Source organism: Nicotiana tabacum, chromosome 19 (genome assembly GCF_000715075.1).
Source record: "Nicotiana tabacum cultivar K326 chromosome 19, ASM71507v2, whole genome shotgun sequence".
Taxonomy (NCBI): Eukaryota; Viridiplantae; Streptophyta; class Magnoliopsida; order Solanales; family Solanaceae; genus Nicotiana; species Nicotiana tabacum.
In genome coordinates, this window is record NC_134098.1 from 28,821,282 (window position 1) to 28,842,331 (window position 21,050).

A 21,050-nucleotide genomic window follows, 5' to 3' on the forward strand; every position below is an offset into this window, starting at 1 on the left:
TAGATTTATTATTGTTGTGATGTTAAGTAAGGAATTTAGCACGTAATTTGTACAAGAGATGTTAGGTGAGTTCTAGGCGCCAAGCATTGCGTATAGGGGGCACGTTATCGGGTGTCTGGAGCATAAGCCTCGTGAACAAGAGTCCCACACGTGAGTCTTGGAGCGTTAGTGCCTAACTTGGGGCGAGCCCCAAGAGTCTCAACAACCAAAAAAGGAAGTATATCACATTGAATTCAGCAGCAATAATTTAGAACCTGTTTGGATTGGCTTAAAAAAGTGATTTTCAGTACAAATAACTTTTAAGCCAAAAAAACAGCACAACTTATTGCTTTTGGCTTGTTTTAAGTAATTTTTAACTTATTTAAGCACTTTTTGACTTTGTCAAACACCGGAAAAAATTAAAAAGAGCTTCAAAACTGATTTGACTAGCTTAAAAGCCAATCCAAACACCCTCTCAATATTTTTTATATTCTTTGATTTTTATTTGGAGGACACACCCGTGAATTGCGATGGAAGCGAAGACAGTAGAATGAAAGTGGGATGGAAGGGAAGAAAGCTAGAATTAAAAAGCTTTTGATGGTATTAGAACTTTCCATAAGTTGCTATTCCGTTCCCCACATTCTAACATTTTTAAAATGGTAAAAGTTAATTGAAGAGTTCCTTTTTTTGGTTTTACAACCGATATCCGATACTCGGATTGGGTCCCACTAAATCCAATTTCATGCCTATAAGGATGAAGAGTTACTTTGGAAAGAACAAACAAACACATCCCGTTATAAAGGCGAGTCCTTTAGCTAGTGTGTTTCTTTTCATCTTTTAAATTTTTTCTTTATTTTATGACTCAGAATTCGCTGTTCCGATTTCAAATCTGGGTCTCCACTTAAATATACCAGATTTGGTTCAATAGTTATTAGTCTGCTGCCTTTTCATTAATTAACTGATTGAGTTTTAAAATTCTTTCTTTTTGTGATTGGAGGAACAATAATGCATAAACAGGTAATTAAAAAGTAGTAGGCTGTGACTGGAATCAAATATGAGCTCCTGAGAAAGGTTCACAAGTGAGACATTATGCAATTCCAAAGTTGGAAGTCACCTAGCTAGGACACTTCTATACTGAAATTCTCGTCACATATATCCTATGTAAGTTGGTTAAATAAATGATTTCAGAAATCAAGAAAACCCTCTACCAAAAATGGGTTAATAACATTCCAGTAACTAACCATTCCTGCAAAATCCTAAAGCTAGAATACATTATGCAGAGACTTACATGATAACTCCTTCAACATTGTTAAGGGCTTTCTTTGCAATCTTGAATTTATCTGCCAGAGACTTTTGGTCATCCGCTACGTACTTGCGGATAAACAAGACAATCCCATCTCGAAGGGATTCATACTCTGGCATAACAGCAATTCGAGTAAAAATGTTCCACACAAGCTTTTCAGGAAATTCCAAGATGGTCTCGAATAGCATCCGGAAATGCATGATTCTTTTTGGAGTTAGTTGTGAAGAATCGCTGAGATCAATAACCTTTAATATAGCAAGTGAAAGGCTAAAAGAAGCAACCATCTCCGCCACAAACTTGGATAGGTGCATTGATCTGATCAGCTGCATCGAGTCGAGCTCCTTGAAATGATCCCAGAGGCAGTACTGCAAATGACATTGGATTGGCATGGTTATGGTTTTGACATTAGTATGTAATACCCTGTTCTTTGGAACTAATTACACTTAATAAGTTGCACTACCATTAGGAGGTTAGTGCGTGTAATTTTGTTGGGTGCAACCATCAGCTCATGTGAGTACCATTTTTCAGATGATTCTCAAACATAAACCCCCCACCCCACCCCACCCCACCCCAAAACAAATAAAAAGGGAAAATGAGGACCAATGGGGTGAGACAGAAAGAGTAAAAATTGTCTGTCCATAGTCTCTTCATATTCATCCTTCATTGCTAAAATGAGCATATGATCTCAAATAATATTATTTTATGTACCAAGGAAATTCTTGAACCACCACTAAGGTCTCAATTTAACGCACTATTAACATGAGTCACAGGTCAGAAATAGACTATTACTAAGAAAAACTTTGAACCTCTAACTGCACACATCAATCCAAGCAGGAAACAGAAAGCACAAGAAATTTGCACTGTTCTAACTTCATTTGTCTTTTCTTCTTTTCCTTTTTTTCCGATTTGCGGCAAGATGAGATGTAAGTTTACCCTTTCTAGAGATTAGGAGATGTAATAATTGAACTTTTTGTCCCCCTGATTCCCCAGGTGCAAAAGATCACGTAAAACTTGGCAAGGATACATTTGAGCAAAAGGCATACCTGCAGAGTGAACTTATGGTTTTTGTCATGGCTGCATAACTTGGAAGCTAGAGCACAATAGTATTTGTTAAAAGCTTTCTCCTGTAAACAGCATTCTACCAAAACTCTCATGATTTCCCTATCCTGCATGTATAGATATTAAAGAATTTGCACACTTGAAGCACAACAATAACAACAACAACAACAACAACAAAGCCAGTGTGATCCCACAAGTGTGGTTTGGGGACGGTAGAGTGTACGCAGACCTTACCCCTACCTAGTGTGAGGTAGAGAGGCCGTTTCCGATAGACAAGCACAACAATAAATGATATGGAATTCAACCAAGGGGTGCCAACCTGCTTGCCTGACAAATCCAATCTTAGAAGTTTCTCAAATGCATCAATATAGTCCTCCCCACTCATTATTACACAGAATATTGCCCTTCTTGCATCAGTGTTCATCCTCTGAGCAGCGGCAAGCTGGAGCATCTTTTGAGCCTCCGTGACCTCCAAGTCAATTGTGCTGGCAACATCTTGAATATCAGTTGTTGTGGAATCAATATTCCCAGCTATCCACCACTGGCCTCTCTTGTCAGGATCAAGCAGCTTGCTCCACTTCAATCCTCGAATCAATATATCATCTATTCTAAGCTGCAATTAAGATTAGCAAAGCACAGAACGAAAAGAGATTAACATGTATATCCAAGGATGACAGAGATGATGAGACAATGTTGAGTGTGGTAATCTAAGGAATGCCAAATTCATGGAATTTGGAAAGCTGATTACCATCACTTATTGCTTTTGACCATCCAAATAACAAAAGAATAGTTTTGCAACTTATTTACAGAGTACTTTTGGCCCTCTACATTTATCTTTCGCAGAAAATTATTGAATCTTGCGAGAGTAGTGTTCTAATATAGTACTACTAGATCGACAAATATATATCTATTAGTTTCTCTAGAGCGAAAGCCAGCACATTTTCACTAGATTTAAAAGGCAATCTTCAACAAAATCCAATCATGAACCAAATTTTGCATTAAAGTAAAATAAAGATTGGACATAATATGGATCTAATATCTTGTTAAGAATGATGTTAATATCAGTCCAGGAGCATTTAAATAATTTCTTCTGCATATCCAATTACCAGATATAGAGTAAGTTAAAATATAGAGGATACACCAAGTAAAACATGAGTTCTTTTAGTACTCACAGGGGACAAACAAATTTATAACTCCAAAAGAAAAGATACTAGAAGCGGGGAAAAGGGAGGCGGAGGAATCAACAAAAAAGTTCCAGAATTGGAAATGAAGAAGTGAGTCAGTTGAACCATATAATACTGGCTCAGAAAGAAGAAAGAAAGGGAGAGCTTTCTATTAACTATACCTTCAGAGAATGATCAGGAAACGTTCATCTGAAAGGACACGGTGCAAATGACTTATCGGGCAGCTTTGCTACTCACTGAGGAAATTCACTTTTTCGATCTCCATAGATGCAACAAAAACAACTATGCCTAAGTCCCAAACAAGTTGGGGCCGGCGACATGAATCCCCGCTTCTTTCTTTAAGCTCAGCTGATATCATCATCATACCAAAATAAAATAAAACTGAAAGTGAATATATATATATATATATATATATATATATATATATATATAATATTAGAAGTTAAGCAAGTTTAAAACATATTTCCAGCTAGGAGGTATCACCTATATGGATCTTTTTCTTCTATTGTGCCCTATCTTTAGCTAAATCTTCATAAGGATTTGTACACCTTTCGAGACAACTTCCTTCCATGTGATTTTAGGTCTACCCGTCCCATTTTAACATCTTCACTCACCATAGTTTCACACCTACAGACCGGTGCATATGTAGGTCGACACAGGCCATGACCAAACGATCTACTATATACTTGCACCTTCTAGTGAATGTGGTCATTTTAAATCTTATCTAATCTTGTATGGACGCACCACTGTTTTGGAGAGCGAGAAGCGTAAAAAAGCGACGAGGCCTCGCTTCACCGAAGCAAGAAGCGCGCGTTTTTTTCATGTGAAGCGCAATTTAATACATAAATAAAAAATATTAAATAGGCATAGATAAATGACCAAGAACTCAACTAAAAAAACCAGAACAGTCAAGCTGGATCTTTTTGTTTTTTGGCTTGATGCCATTGAATAATAAGATAGAATTTACTACAATCACAAAAAAAAAAAAAAAGAGAAGAGAAGAGAACAGTTAAAACAGAGAAAAAAACAAGAACAGCCAACAGAACAGAGATTAACAAAAAAACAGAGCAGAAGCAGAATATAGAAAACAGAGCAGAACAGAGAAAAGATTAACTGGAAAAAAATAGAAAAGAAAAAGAAGAGAAAATAGGAGAGAGCAGGTAAAGCAGAGAAAAGCAGAAGAGGAAGAGAAGAGAAGAGAAGAAAGAGAAGAAGAGAAGAAGAGAAGAAAAGCTTACCTTAAGAGAAGTCGCAACAGTCTAGAGAAGAGGAGGAGAAGTCGCAACAGTCTAGAGAAGAGGAGGAGAAGTCGCAACAGTCTAGAGAAGAGGAGGAGAAGTCGCAACAGTCTAGAGAAGAGGAGGAGAAGTCGCTAGGTTTGCGGCAATCACTTGAAGCAGATGTTTTGGAATAAAGGTCGCGTAAGAGTGTATTTGCAAAAACAATTATAAAAAAAAAACCAGGCAGCTGTCGACCTCGCTTAAGCGAGCTTTTCTCGCTTTACTCTTGCGCCTCGCTTCTCACTTTTTTGCCTGAAACGTGTGCTTTTTATCATATGCCTCGCTTTAGGGCAGAAAAGCGCAAGTCTTGCGCCTCGCCTCGCTTCTGCGCTTTAAGCGAGAAGTGCACGCTTTTAATAACACTGGGACGCACATTCGTCTTAGCATCCGTATCTCTGCAACACTCAAATAGTGAATATGTTGGATTTTCGCCCAACATTCACTCTATATAACATTGCCGGTCTTATAGCTATTTTATAGAACTTCCTTTCACTTTGGTAGGCAACCTTTTATCACATAGCACCTCGGTAGCACTTAACCATTTCAACCATCCGATTGTAATCCTATGAGTAACATCTTCATCTATCATTCCATTCTCTTAAAACAACAAGCCTAGATATCTAAATTGTTTGCACTTTGGCATCGCCATCCCATTTAGTCTCACCTCAACTTCGTTCTTCTCATGCTGACTAAACTTACAGTGCATGTATTCAATCTTACTTCTACTCATCCCAAAACCTTTATTCTATAAGGTGCTTCTCCATAGCTCAAGCTTTTGGTTTGACACCCTCGCCAATTTCATCAATTAACACAATATCAAAAACAAATAGCACACACCAAGGAACCTCATCTTATATCGTATTGGTTAGCTTATCTATAACTAGGGCAAACAAGTAGGGGCTCAATACTGAACCTTGGTATCAATCCACTGTTACAGGAAACTCCTCTGTATCTCCTACTACTGTTTTCACACTAGTGACAGTTCCTTCTCCAAACATGATCATTCCAATTCTTCCCTCTTCATACATCACTCTTAGAGCTTGACTATACACACTTTATGGCAGTAGTGTTCGGACCAGCTTGCGCCATCTCGACTAGTTCTACCGGGCATCTACTACCTTCCACCAGCACAGTACACGTAACTCTATCTCCCAAGGTTTAGACACACACGTACACATATAATTGAAAGATCTCCTCTATTGCACAATTTGATGATTATGGTACTTTATGCATAAGGTCAAAGTACTTATTATGAAGATAAATAAGATTTAAACTAGAGCATAGACTTGACTAGATTGTTGGATTTGTGATTTGACGTTGTCACCGGAAAAAAAATGTATGTATGTTCTCCCTTTTATAGCTTTCAAATAGTTAAGTAGCAACCAATCCATTAATGCGCAGCCTCTTCTTTGTTACTAATCAACTAGATAGACCAGTTCTCTCTCCTACCTTCGGTGTGCCTGTGCACCATGTGTCTCCTAGAGAGGAACAGTAGTTCAAGGGTAATCTATCATGTGTCTCCAAGACGAATAGCAAATAAATTTGTCCCTAATAAATGAAGGGATAAAAGACAGTTTTTCCTCTCAATAAAGAGAATACACTCTTAACTCACAGGAATCAACTTTTTCATGGTATGAAGCAATAAAGGCATTTGTGACCATAAATCAGAAGTGATAATTTGGCAATTGGAGAGCTGGATGCGAGTCAGACTGTTATATCGTGAATTTGTAGGAGAAAACTAGGAAGCCCTTGTGCCTAAACCAATTCTAGGGGCCAACCATTCTCCAAAATTTCATATAAGCACTGACAGAGACCTTGACACCCATAACAATGAGAAGATGAATAGAACATTCATCGCAATGCTTGCTTAATTCACACGAATCATTTCCCAAGCAATCTCAAAGTATTGCTAGACTATTTCATGTTGTTCATCTTTATATTCAACTCAATTACAATTGAAGGAGAGTGTTGCATGACTAGTTGAAACCTATCTTTATTATTTCCTGAGAAAGACACCAGTACCAAAATTAGCATTCCAACTCCATCCTCCAGACCCAAAGGTGAAAAGGAACTCAATGCCTTGATTTCTGATATCAAATTTGGAGAAGACTCAAAAGGGAGCAGCAGGGGCAGCTGTATGAATCGAAGATGAAGATGAAAATTTGTAGCTGGACTATCAGGGGTATAAACAATCACAAAAAGAGGAAAACAATTAAAATGCTGGTGAAAAGATGGAATGTTGACTTGCATTGTTTTCAAGAACCCAGCCTATGACAGTGCAGGATCGCTGCCCAATCATGCTGGAATGTAGTGAATTTGAAAAGAACAAGTCCTATTTTAAGTTCGAGAATATGTGGCTCGAAGACGAATCTTTCATTGACTTGGTTGGAAACTGGTGGAAATCCTCTGATACTCATGGGAAACCAGACAAAATGTTAGCCAGCAAGCTGAAATGTTGAAGAAAGATATTAAAGAATGGAATAAAAAAGTATTTGGTAGACTGAAGGAAAGAAAAGCTAAATCCTTCAAGAGGTTGGAAGAGCTGGATGTTTCTGAGTTGGGTGTTCCTGTAGCAACTGGGAATTTATCGGAAAGGGATGAAATTCTTAGAGAACTTGAATGCATTGCTAACGCGGAGGAGACTTCCTGGAGGCACAAGTCTAGGCTGTGGATCCAAAAAGGAGACAAAACACAAGTTATTTCCATGAAGTTGTGACTGCTCATAAAGGTATAACTCTATTGATAAGCTGGAGACCAAAGGAGCTTGAAGATAAATCTGATGAAATCAGATGGCATAAAATAAACTTTTAGGAACTTGTTTACTGAAAAGGAGCATTGGAGACCATCATGGAGTGACAGCAGCATCTTGACTTTATCTCTGGAAGATAGAGAATGGTTGCAAAGGCCTTTCACCTTGGAAGAGCTTGATGCAGTGGTGAAGATGTTAGTTGGTGACAAGGCACCTGGGCTGGATGGCTTCGACATGACTTTCTTTCAAAAATGTTGGCACTTTCTGAGAGAAGATGTCTTAAGACTAATGAGCAATTTTACTATAAAGCCAATCTGGAGAAAAGTTTCAATGCAACTTTCATGACCCTCATCCTGAAAAAGAAAGGAGCTATGGAAATCAAGGATTTCAGGCCTATTTAAGTCTTTTGGGCAGCATTTAAAAGATCATATCAAAGGTGCTCACCGAAAAATTGAAAACTGGTTATTGGCAAGCTAGTCTCCGGCAACCAAAACGCATTTATTAAAGGAAACAGCAATTAGTGCTGTGCTGGTCGTAAATGAGTGGCTTGATCACTAACAGAAGGGGGAAAAATCTGGTGTGATATGCAAATTGGACATTGGGAAAGCCTTTGCTAGCGTAAACTGGGAATTCTTATTTAAGCTGATGGATTTAATGGGAGTTGGAGCCAAATGGATACAATACATCAAGTATTGCATTACTACTGTTAGAGCATCCATCGTCAATGGCTCTCCTCAAGGTTTCTTCCCCCCACAGAAATGTTTGAGGCAAGGCGATTCACTCACCTTATCTCTTTATACTCGCAATGGAAGTTCTCAGCATGATGCTTAAAAGGGCCACATAATTAAAATGGATTGAAGGTTTTCAAGTACCAAGGCAGAAATGGAAATAAAGTGGAAGTGCCGCATATCTTTTACGCTGATCTCGCTCTCAAAAACACTAGTGCAGATAAAGGAAACTCTTGCATCTGAAAGCAATACTGTTAGCTTTTGACCCTATTTCTGGTTTGCGTGTAAATTGGGCAAAAAACCAGCATATTTTCAGTAAATTCTGATCACATCATTCAAAAGCTGGCTGCTATCTTGTGTTGTAGGATTGAGAGTTCACCTACCATTTACCTTGGTATTCCTTTAGGAGAAGAAATAATGATGCTAATGTCAGGCAAGGGGTGATTGAGAAATGTGAAAGAAACTGGCACCATGGAAGAAGCAGTACATTTGTTTTTGGGTAGGGTGACACTAATGAACAGTGTCTTAGATGGGGTTTCCATACACATAATGTCCCTTTTTCCCATCAAAGGCGGATCTAGGATATAAAGGTGGCGGGTTCCATAACTTTCTTTAATGTATACCTTTTAATGACTAATACGGAATTTGTTAGGAACATTTATTCGACTTTTTTGAGTTCACAACAACAACAACAACAAACCCAGTTTAATCTCATAAGTGGGGTCTGGTGAGGGTAATGTGTACGCAGACCTTACCCCTACCCTATAAAGGTAGATAGAATGTTCCCGATATACCCTCAGCCTTCATTATAACAACACAAGTAAAATCAACATTTTCACTAGGAAATTACATCTTTTTCTGTATATTAAAAATAAATTTACAAAAATAAGATAACATCTTCAAGAAGAGAATTACATCATCAATCAGATTAAGAAAATTTAAAAAATATCTTCAAGAGATAAATTATAACCCATAAGTATAGAAATAAATAAACTACACGATCCCAAAGATCAAAATCATAAATCTCATATATTTTTAAGCAATGCTTACGAAATTATTATCATAACTTAATACTAAAGAGATTTAAAGTATATTTAATAACCATAGAATAACATAAATTTTTAAGATATAATATAAAAATTTGATCTCAACCAAAAATTCCAATTAAGACCCAAGTTTTTTGGATTTGAAAGAAGAAAACTCATAAATTTAAGATTAAGAAGAATGCTTATTTTATAGAATTTTAAAATCTTGGAGTCTCTTTTTTTGAGTGTGCTTACGAGAGACCACATAAAAATAATAGAATAGAGAAAAAAAAATATAAAAAAAATAAAACGACAAATAAAAAATTGGAAGGTAGCTGAAAAAGGAAATGACTGGGACAAATGGAAATCAAAAGCACAAAGAAACAGGAAAGTCGAGCAAGGTTCAAAATAAATTCCAACTTGAATTTACACACGAGAAAAACTTTCAAAAAGGTCTACCAGCCATGGCACCTTTGTCTAGTTTACGGCTACAGGTGGCAGGATCAGATATTTAACCTAATTTAAGAAAATCTCAACATAAGTATATAAAAAATTTATCATCATAGCAGGCGACATGTCACCCCATCCTAAAGGGGTGGATCGCCCCTGTTCCCATGCCTGTGAAAGTGGAAAAACAACTAGACAGGTTAAGGAGAAATGTCTTGTGGGATGGTAACCAAGAAAAAAAGAAGGCCCGTTTGGTAAAATGGGGAATTGTAACACGGGACATAAAATCTGGTGGTCTGGGAAAAAGAATTTAAAGTTGCAGAGTAAAAGTTTGTTACTGAAGTGGCACCGGAGGTTTAATGATAACAGTAACGGCCTATGAAAAGATGTTATTACTGTTAAATATGTTAAAAGTGAGGAATGGTCAACAGTGCTAAAAAGGCGTATGGTGTGTTTGTCTAGAAGTACATCAGGAACCTTTGGGATGAATTTTTTGATAGCCTCAAGCTGAAAGATGGGAATAGAAGGAAGGTGAAGATGTTGACTGACAGGTGGCTTGACGATATTCCTTTAGAAGAACAATTTACAGACCTTTATGAAATCTGTACAAATAAAAGCTGCACTGTAGCAGACTGCTACTCCACCTAGGGATGGAATCATCATTTGAGAAGAAACCTATTTGACTGGGAAATCGAAGGCATTAATGATTTGATCCAAAAATTGGAAGCAGGATCTCTTAGTGTTCATGTGACTGATACTTTGAGATAGAAACTTCAGAAAGATGGCAGGTTCACAGTGAAGACATGTAATAAAAATCTTTTGGGGAGAATGGAAGGAAATTATGATAGTTGGTTATGAATCATCTTTTGCTCCACTGTACCTTTACTAAGCAGATTTGGGCAAATTTATGGCCATTTTTGGAGTTCAGTGGGTCATGCCAGGGTGCATTAAACTTGCTGTAAGTAGCTGGTATGAGCAGTACTCAACTAAGGACATAAGACTATATTGGAAAGCAATTCCTACTTGCATTTTCTGGAATATCTGACAGGAAAGAACAACAGATGTTTTAATGGTAGGAGAGAATCTATACGTTTAAAGAGTCTTTACTTATGGTGCAGGAAGCATATTGTATCTGATATGAACTCTATGTTAGATCTTTTGCCTTCCTTCAACATACAGAAGGAAAGCTTCTCTGCCGTAATCTTTTTGGTTACCTTCTTAGTACACTCTTTAATAAAATCATTTACCTTTTTCATCAAAAAAAGAATTTATAAGATAGATGAAATGCTCAATACAAAGGGCACCAAGATCAAATGATTAAAATGTGCCAATAGATAATTATTTATCCAAAACAGCTGAATCCAACAAGCACCTTTTGTAGCCATTTCTTTATTCGGGTAAGCTGCAAGGTATCCTCCTTGGTCCTTTTTTTATTGTTTTTGATATCACATATCATCTCAAGCATGAACTCCATCTGCAACAAAACCAGTATGCAAATATACAGATTAACGAGGTTCCAGAAACGTATGTGGTCAGCAAAGGCAGAATAAGAAGCAACCTTTGTAACAAAGCATTAGCTTACCCTTTTCCCGATAGTGTTTGATTGCCCTTCTCCAGATGAAGTTTTCACTTCATTCACCCTATTCTGAACGCTAACTATAAAGTTCTTCATGCCAACGGGATCATCACCTCTCAATTTCATCCCACAAGCTGTTCAGCAAAATCATGTAGGATTAAATATATAATACTCGAACTAATCAGAACTGGAAAAAAAATAAGTTGCCAAAATACATTGTATTTTGCCACATTGATACAAGAACCAGTTAGCTTTAAGGAAATTACTAAAACATTCCCATGATAATGCGAGTAATTCCACAGTTTATACGCCTTGTTCCTTCTGATATTCATTGTTCAAATTTTTCTATCCTTATAATTGATTTTCTAATGCTTATTTTGCATTCTACACAACACGAAGGTAGGAATTAGATAACAAATTTAAAGCTTTTACATACCACTTTGTGGTAAAAATTTTGGTAAGACACCCTATAGAGGTATCATATGAGCCCAAATAAAGGTCATCTTATCTATTCTCTTTTTAGCATAAAAGCTGACAACCAAACTTTTAATTTAAAATGTTGAATTTTTAACAAAAGTGGAGCATTCTTCATGTTTGGAACATACAAAGATAGCAAGAAAAAATTCGTTTATGAAATTAATTATTTGCCCAGGTTAAGAAAACTTTTTTTTTGGTGAAAAGAATGTTGAATCATAGAGTTATAAGAGATGAAGGGAAATAAGTCACCATGAATTAACACTGCCCGGTAACTCATGAATAATTTGTTAAAATTTCTCACTAATGCTCAAGGAAGAGAGAACAGGCCAGGGAGTAAAGAAGGAGAAAGTAATTGGATGATCAGATCATTCCAAGAAAGAAAGCCACAGTCAGAAGGTAAGTTTAATACCTTGTAGAACTGTCAATATGGTAGAAACATCCACTTCTGTCAATCTCTTGCTCAACGTCACCAGGAAATCATATATCAAGTCACTAAGAAGCATAAGAAATATAATTGAATTAATGAGGGTATGAATATATGAAAGTAACTAAAGACTAGTTCTCTTGATTCTATAAGGATTCACATCATAAAGAAGAAAAAGGACACAAGTCGCCAAAATTCACTGCAGCTCTTGTTGCTCCTTTGAGATCTAAGTGAGAGGGTATTCTCCTTTTTGTTTATTTACGGTAGCACATACAAGGCATGCAAGGATGGGAAAGAGGAGGGGGAGGAGAGAGAAGATTGTCAATATTGCCTCTTACCCACAGGGAGACGAAGAGTAGTCATTTGCTTTACATGTGGAAAGTGGTAAGTATTACAAGCATCTTTCTCTATGTTGCTTTCCTTAATTTATTTGCAAATAACATCTCTTCTATCTTTTCTGGTAAGGTAAACGTAACTTCATAAAGAAGCATCAAGTAGATGCAGGCATTACAAAAAAAGTGAGCATAATCTTCCGGATAGATTTTCCAACTTTCTACTGACCACAACTTCTGTAGGCTTCCTTAATGTTGTAAGCGATTACCCCATCCATGTACCCCCAAAAGACAGAAGAACGTGGACCACATTTCTCTCGCCATTTGACAGTGAAGTAGGAGGTGAGATGCATCTTCAGATTGTTGTGCACATATAGCATCTATTGCTGAGTGAGGAAACCCCTCTTTGTTAACTTTTCATGTGTTAAACATCCTCCAGAGAGGGCTGTCCAAGTGAAACATGCAATCTTGGTAAGAATCTCGATTTTCAATACTAACTGCCAAGGCCAATTCTCTATGATGTTACTGCTTCTGGACAATTTCAGGTAGCATGACTTCACAGCAAATAAACATTACTGCTGCAAGCCTGCAACTCCACACCAGTTTCCACAAAAGATTTACAACACCTCTAGTTCCAAATCTTGAATGTTTCTTCTAAGGAATAAACTCCAAATGTCATCTCTACTGCATTGATTAACAGGGGCATGTGAGAGTATCAGCTGATATAACTGCTGGAATTCGTCCTTTTGAGTATTAGCACCCAGCCATTTGTCTTCCCAGAATCTGACATTTTCACCATTCCCCAGCTTGAGTTGAGTATTGTTTCTAAATTCATCCCATAGCTTACTCAACAACAACAACAACAACCCAGTATAATCCCACTAGTGGGGTCTGGGGAGGTTTGTGTGTACGCAGACCTTACCCCTACCTGGGGTAGAGAGGTTGTTTCCGATAGACCCTCAGCTCCCTCCCTCCAAGAACTCCCTACCTTGCTCTTGGGGTGACTCGAACTCACAACCTCTAGGTTGGAAGTGGAGGGTGCTTACCACTAGAGCAACCCACTCTTGTCATCCCATAGCTTACTCAGTGTTATTAAAAGTGTGCGCTTCTCGCTTAAAGCGCAGAAGCGAGGCGACGCGCAAGACTTGCGCTTTTCTTCCCTAAAACGAGGCATCTGATAAAAAGCGCATGTTTCAGGCAAAAAAACGAGAAGCGAGGCGCAAGAGAAAAGCTCGCTTAAGCGAGGTCGACAGCTGCCTGGGTTTTTTTTTATAATTTTTTTTGCAAATACACTCTTACGCGACCTTTATTCCAAAACATCTGCTTCGAGTGATTGCTGCAAACCTTGCGACTTCTCCTCCTCTTCTCTAGACTGTTGCGACTTCTCTCAAGGTAAGCTTTTCTTCTCTTCTTCTCTTCTTCTCTTCTTCTCTTCTCTTCTCTTCCCTTCTCTTCCTCTTCTGCTTTTCTCTGCTTTACCTGCTCTCTCCTATTTTCTCTTCTTCTTTTTCTTTTCTATTTTTTTCAGTTCCATCTTTTCTCTGTTCTGCTCTGTTTTCTATATTCTGCTTCTGCTCTGTTTTTTTGTTAATCTCTGTTCTGTTGACTGTTCTTGTTTTTTTCTCTGTTTTAACTTTTCTCCTCTTCTTTTTTTGTGATTGTAGTAAATTCTATCTTATTATTCAATGGCATCAAGCCAAAAAAAAAAGATCCAGCTTGACTGTTCTGGTTTTTTTTCTCTGTTTTAACTGTTCTGGCTTTTTTAGTTGAGTTCTTGGTCATTTATCTATGCCTATTTAATATTTTTTATTTATGTATTAAATTGCGCTTCACATGAAAAAAAAAGCGCTTCGCTTCACGCTTCTTGCTTCGGTGAAGCGAGGCATCGTCGCTTTTTTCCGCTTCTCGCTCTCCAAAACACTGAGCTTACTAATAAATTTCCGTGGGTTAACTCCATGTGATGCTTGGACTGTTTTAGTGTGCCAGTAATCTTCTTCACCATGTTTAGCCTTTATGATTTGTCTCCAAAATGCTTTTTCCTCAGAAGAACATCTCTTCTTCTATCATAAAAGCATCATATACATTCTTGTTTAATAGTACACATCACAGGTTTAAGCAACTGCAAATTATGGTAAGACCTGAATCACAGGAGCCCGACTGAATGTTCTTCCACCGGAATAAGGTAAATTCGTGAATGACTAAAAAGGCTTAATTTTTGAACAATTTAACATGGGTTGTCAAATTATTTTTGGAATATTAGGGGCCCGTCTTCAATCCATATATTTTTTTTTTGATGAAGTAAATTAGATTTATTAAAGGGCATCAAGAAGATGCAAGGACTACAAAAGAGATAGGATAATTAGCTCCATTACAAAAGCCTATGCTACTATCAGGGAGCTAATAAAATCCAGAAAAATATCAGCACTATTAACAGGGGTGAGATAGTTCCAACTAAACAGATTAACTAAACACGCAGCCTTGAGGGAGTAGAGTGGAGTTGAAATGCCATCAAAACACTTTTGGTTCCGTTCTTTCCAAATACATCAAAAAATTACTGCTGGCACCATTTTCCAGATATTTTTGATGGATTTGTCAACTCTCCAAAAATACCAACTTTCAAAAGCTTGCTTTATTGATTGTGGCATATCCATATATTAACTTTGTTTCCTGAGGCTCACTTATGCAAGAACATCAGAGAAGTCTAGATCTATCTGATCCCACACGAATGAGCTAATGTCCTACTCATCTCCTCATATATCTAGCAACTTTACAAGTTACAGCAAGTATAGTGAAGGAAAGCACCACAGAAAATCTAACAACGAGAGTAAAAGAAACAAAGGAGATATGTAGGCATGTGTATAATGCCAACGTTGTCCACCTAATAATCAATTCAGAGAGTAATCAATTCAGATTTAGTGGTTACCTTGAGCAAACTCCAAAAGTGTACAAGTACGAGAGCAGAAGCGTCAGGTTCCTAACAGACAGGTTATCTTCATTCAGATGCTCATCCTAAATAAAGCATACAACAAGTTATTTATGTTGTAAAGTTATTTTGTTTTGACGTTATATGAGATGGGACAAGTAACCTATGCTTTTAAACACTACTGCATAACATATCGATTTTAAGAAGATTAAATGCTGCCTCCACTAAATTCCTTCTCCTTTTTTTTGGAAAAAAGTGTTTGATCCATAAAACTACCACCTGTAAATGTTTCAATACCTCGAAACATTGAGCCAGAGATGCCAGAAGTTTTGCGCCAAAGTCCATCCCAACCAAACATGCCATGCCAGCAACAAAAGCAGCAAAAACTGCTGCATACCTTTTACATTGAAAGTAAGAGAAATAAGTGAATTGACAGTGCAAAATCCAGCACCAGATAATAGAAAGTTGAGGTATATCAGTTATGACGGAAACATGTCAATACTAAGAGGATAGTCAGATAGCATTAACAACTAGCTAGTTGGTCATCACCAATCTTCAAGTGTTAGAAAAGGAAATAAAATGGTGGGTGACAAAACTCAAAGAGACTGCATACCTTGATATGCCATCCACTTATGATGTTTACTAACTATAACCAGCCATTACATAAGCAAATAAATGTAACTCGGAGCATAATGAGAGAAAACAATAAGGCATTAAGGCTCAAGGAGTACTAAAAAGGTGCTAATTGTTGTCGGACTTCTGCAGGTGTAACAAGCTGAAATAACTAAAATCAATACACAGATCAGCAGAAAGATTGCTTTGTGCCACGAAACATCAAAAAGGTATTCTCTGATTTGCAGACTTAAAGTCCATCTTCAATCAAATTTTGACAAACAAATTTTTTATCAGTACTATTTTCAGACACTCAAAAGTTACTCAAAGTTAACAACTAGCTAGTTGGTCATCACCAATCTTCAAGTGTTAGAAAAGGAAATAAAATGGTGGGTGACAAAACTCAAAGAGACTGCATACCTTGATATGCCATCCACTTATGATGTTTACTAACTATAACCAGCCATTACATAAGCAAATAAATGTAACTCAGAGCATAATGAGAGAAAACAATAAGGCATTAAGACTCAAGGAGTACTAAAAAGGTGCTAATTGTTGTCGGACTTCTGCAGGTGGAACAAGCTGAAATAACTAAAATCAATACACAGATCAGCAGAAAGATTGCTTTGTGCCACGAAACATCAAAAAGGTATTCTCTGATTTGCAGACTTAAAGTCCATCTTCAATCAAATTTTGACAAACAAATTTTTTATCAGTACTATTTTCAGACACTCAAAGTTACTCCACTTAGCTTCTGTGAAACCCTTGTTAGGAAACAAGCAGCTTGAAGCAACGCTGACAGAAAATGATACAAGAAAATTAAGCTAATGTTGGTTCTAGCTTTGAAATTACTGTTCTATAAAAAATTATTCAGAAATAAGCTTTCTCTAGAAAATTAGACTGGATAAATTGACTTCAGAAAATACAAGGTAAATGCTTACTGTTCATTGCCACGAGGACCTCTAGAACATGATGCCAAAACCTCTTCACTGATAATCTGAGAACCAAAAGTTCGACCAACAGCCTGCCAAGGGGGAAACACTAACGTTAGGTGTAAATCCAAGCAAGTCATTTTCTAACTCACAACAATAGAACAAGAAAATAATTTATTTTTAGGTATAGTCTCACTGGTCAGGATATTTTTAAAAGAAAAGGTATGCTGTTGTGATCAAGAAACTAACATATCAATAATCTTAATATGACAGCACGAAACAAATATTCATGAGAAGCTTGTATAAGTAGTAAAAGATATCTGAATGTAACAGCCACAAGTGTTAACTGTAAAGACAACAAGCAACGTCAATGATCTCTGTATTCTCTGAATGGTAACAACAACAACGACAAACCCAATGAGTTCCCACAAAATTCTTAGGATCTAACTCCCGAATTGCTAAATGTATTTAAAAAGTCACTAACTGCTTTATCAGAACCACCGAGTCCATAAGCAGTAGGGGTAATCTGAAACCTCAAAGACATACACCAATAAATTGTCTCAGCCACATATTTCACTATAAATTATGGATTCCTATCTTAGCAACAGGTAAACGGAACAGTACTGTGGACAGTGCAGTCGGTGATAGAATGTTCGGACAAGAAACCAGTCAAAATATTGGTGAAGAAACTCACAAATCTCTGAAGGAACTCCAACAAAATCATAAAGAAAGAAACTTTGCAGAAGAAAGAAACAGTGGCAACCCAAAATACAAAGGAGGAGGCAGGTAGCAGTCATCTCCCTATGTTTTTCTGGTTAGGAACGTAAAAGCTTCAACACCATCTGATAATCAGGAGATGGAGAACCTGGCTTTCTTCTTTTCCGAAATTGGTCTAATGAACTATAAAACCACAATAGCATACTGCCCATCAATGCTAGCAGAATCCTCTGTTTATGCTGCCTGAAGCAATCTCAACAGAAGTCAACTATGGACTCAAACTCTGCAGCACCATACTGGCTTCTCAGAAGATCAGTTGATGGAATGCGCAAAAGCAATTGGTTAGATATCACGTGGGTGCTGCAGAAAGTAAGCTCAAGGCCATTTATAGGAAGTTGTCTAGTCCAGATAGAGGTGATGTCGCCTTCTTCCCACAAGCAAGAAATCTTATACCTACTACTACTACCTCTTCTTGTTGAATTTTATTTTTCAGTTTGGCAATGTTTTGAGATCATGTTACTGTTGTGATCTCTCTAGCTTCGACTAAGTGGTGTGATACTGTGATTTGAATTTTAAGTGTGAAAAACCCTTGGAGAAACTATGGTTGATGATTTTACCTACTAATGAAGTCATGTAAATACGGAATATATTGTTTTCGTGAATAAACTAGTTCATTCAAAAAAAATATTGGATGAGAATCAGCAGCATACCTGGTAGATCGTGGAAATTTCACTTGTGATCGATTCAACATTAGCCTCGGACATCCTATTCAGAAGACCTGAAAGAAATTGACTCTGTTAACCGTCTTCAGGTGCAAGAAACATAGATCATTTTGCAAAAAAAAAAAAGTTTCCAAAGACGAGCAACATGAGTGCAAGTTTACCATACATCATACCTCTTAGTCGTCGACGAATTTGAGCATGCTCTTCTGATTCACTTCTGAGGCGTGACCTCAGGTGCGGAGCAACATATTTTCCATTTCCTTTGGCAGCGGATCCAGCAGATAAAACTTCAAAGGCACCAGCTGGTGCCTTCGAATCTGTACAGTATAGAGTGCTCTCAGCTTTCTGCTCTCCCTCTTGCTCTTGATCTTCTCCTTGTGCTTCTTTATTATATTTTTTCTCTTTAGAGCTTTCATTTGAGGAGCTCTTATCACTCCTTGGAGGCACTTCTCCAGCAAGTTGACTATTTTCATCCTCAAAAGAATCTAGAACTGAAGATATTCCCTCAAATAACATATTCATTTCATCATCATCCCCCTGTAATCTCCCTCCCCTCACCTTGAGCTTCTTCGCAAGCTTTCTTTCCAAAGCCAGATCATCATCTGCTGAAATAACCCTTCCATGCATTTCAGTTTCAAGATACTCCTCAAACTTCGTTTTCTTTCTTTTCATCTTCTTTGACTCTTTTTGCTTGGTCTGTAAATCTGTGTTTCCGTGATCAACATCGCTAACACATGAAGGATCAGACTTCCCATCCTCAGGAACAAATTTACCATCTAAAACTTCATCCACCGACTTCTTTTTCTGTTTCTTGCGCGAAGTGTCAATATCAGTACCCTCCAGAGATTCACTCAATTGACTATGAGAGTCAACTACAGAAGGAATTCCTTCAAGTAACATATCAATATCATCATCTCCTCGCAATTTCTCATTCTTCACCTTGAGTTTCTTAGCGAGTCTTCTCTCCAATCTCAAATCTATGTCCGCAGAGGTAGCTTCTCCCTTCTTTTCCATTTCAAGGTACTCCATAAACATTGTCTTTGAATTTTTATTTGAGGCATCCTTTCTTTTCAAACTCCTATTTTCCACCTTAGAAGATTCCAACCGTGGAGATGCCTGCAAGTCAACACTAGACTCCATAGAGGTCTTTGCTTTTTTATTTGAGCCTTCTGTCCTTTTCAAACTCCTATTTTCCACATTAGAAGCATCCACCCGTGGAAAAGTTTCTAAGTCTTTCTTAACTCGAACGCTGGACTTTAAGGAAGGAAGATGTTCATGTCTTTGAGCTTGGCTATTCTTCCGTGACTGGATTGCCTGTGTTGATTTTAAATTTGGCAATGATCTCCGCAATTTTTGTGTTTGCTACAACCCAAAACAGAAGCCAGTGTCAGAAAAAAAATCCAGTCAGGTTGAATTTCCATGCATTGTCGTGGATCTAAAGTAATAGTTAAACTTTATGTCAAAAAGAAAAATATCTGCTTAAATAAATATTCTATATCTATACTAGTATTTCGCCTAATCAAATGCCATTTGTTGGTTGTTCATGAACATCCTCATTAATTAGAACCCACCCACCCACCCCCTCAAAAAAAGGAAGAAGGTGTTTATGCTCTGACATCAACCTAGCAATAGAAGCTCTTATTATAAGATATACTTTAATAATAATAGTGATGTCCGGCCAGCTTGGCTGCACCTCAGGCTAATCCACCAGACAGCCTGTTACAGTCGACAACAATTGTTTGCTAATTATGCCCACCAGGGCTGAATCACACTGATGTTAAAGTTAGGATTTTAACCTGTTATCTCTAAATTGCTACTCCTAAAACTCAACCAAAATCTCTTCCTATACCAGGCTAAAATAAAAAAACATGCATATTTTCAATGTTTTTCAAGCTAAATTCTGAATAAAAGAATTAATTATAAATCAAAAAAAAATAATTTACTTGATGTTGGAGCCATGAATCAAACTTCTTCTGCTTTTTAGCGGACCGAGCTTCTTTTCTACTTTCTTTACGAGACTTTCTCTTCTCTGAAATCACAACAAAAAAGCACCCCATCAACAAAAAATGAGTTCGAACTTATAAAGGAAACTCTGAAATATAGATTATTTAACACAGAAACAGACTTACCCATTATCCAATTCCGCTTCTAGCTACCAAAAAAAAGTGTAATGGTGTTAATATGAATATATAGAAAGAAAGAGAATTATGGAATTAGGGTTTGTGTATGAGTTTGCAGCGAACAAAGGGTAGCAGCAGCAGCAGCGGGAGTTAGCAGGTCTTCGGCGTTTGGTAATCTTGTTCACGTTACTTTTGCCATGATTTTCAAATGACTGTTATGCCCTATGTAATAGTTTCTGACTTATTTTTTCTCTAACCCCTTAGGGAAATGTCTTCCTTTTTTACACTTTAAGAGTATTTAAGAATATTAGTGTTGTCGTAGAGAATTTAATTAGAAATGGTCAAGGAGCTATTTGGAGCTTATTATTAGAACATTTAAATGAAAAAATTATGCTTTTAGCGAGAATAAGCAGGTCTTCATCGTCCTGCTTTAAGGGGCAAATACGGAAACTCATGTCTTT

The 21,050-nt window shown here is 37.2% G+C and overlaps 1 protein-coding gene across 1 annotated transcript; it reads right to left on the reverse strand.

Moving 5' to 3' along the window:
- Positions 1–1,018: 1,018 nt before the first annotated feature.
- On the reverse strand, positions 1,019–20,820 carry LOC107769025 (uncharacterized). Its single transcript, XM_075239802.1, has 13 exons — positions 20,599–20,820; positions 20,413–20,498; positions 18,643–19,831; positions 18,458–18,525; positions 17,040–17,122; positions 15,784–15,883; positions 15,487–15,572; positions 12,217–12,299; positions 11,337–11,464; positions 11,127–11,228; positions 2,661–2,954; positions 2,326–2,448; positions 1,019–1,647 (listed from the first exon to the last, which is right to left on the reverse strand). Exons 1-13 carry the CDS (start codon positions 20,600–20,602, stop codon positions 1,264–1,266), a joined length of 2,730 nt encoding a protein of 909 aa, XP_075095903.1. The 5' UTR covers positions 20,603–20,820; the 3' UTR covers positions 1,019–1,263.
- Positions 20,821–21,050: the final 230 nt, after the last annotated feature.

What these genes read in the sequence shown, in the direction of transcription:
- LOC107769025 (XM_075239802.1), bottom strand. An exon ending in CTCTGGCTCAATGTTTCGAG is followed by an intron (nt 15,573 to 15,783) that starts GTATTGAAACAT and finishes TGCTTTATTTAG; the next exon opens with GATGAGCATCTGAATGAAGA. An exon ending in CATATTGACAGTTCTACAAG is followed by an intron (nt 11,465 to 12,216) that starts GTATTAAACTTA and finishes TTTGCTGAACAG; the next exon opens with CTTGTGGGATGAAATTGAGA.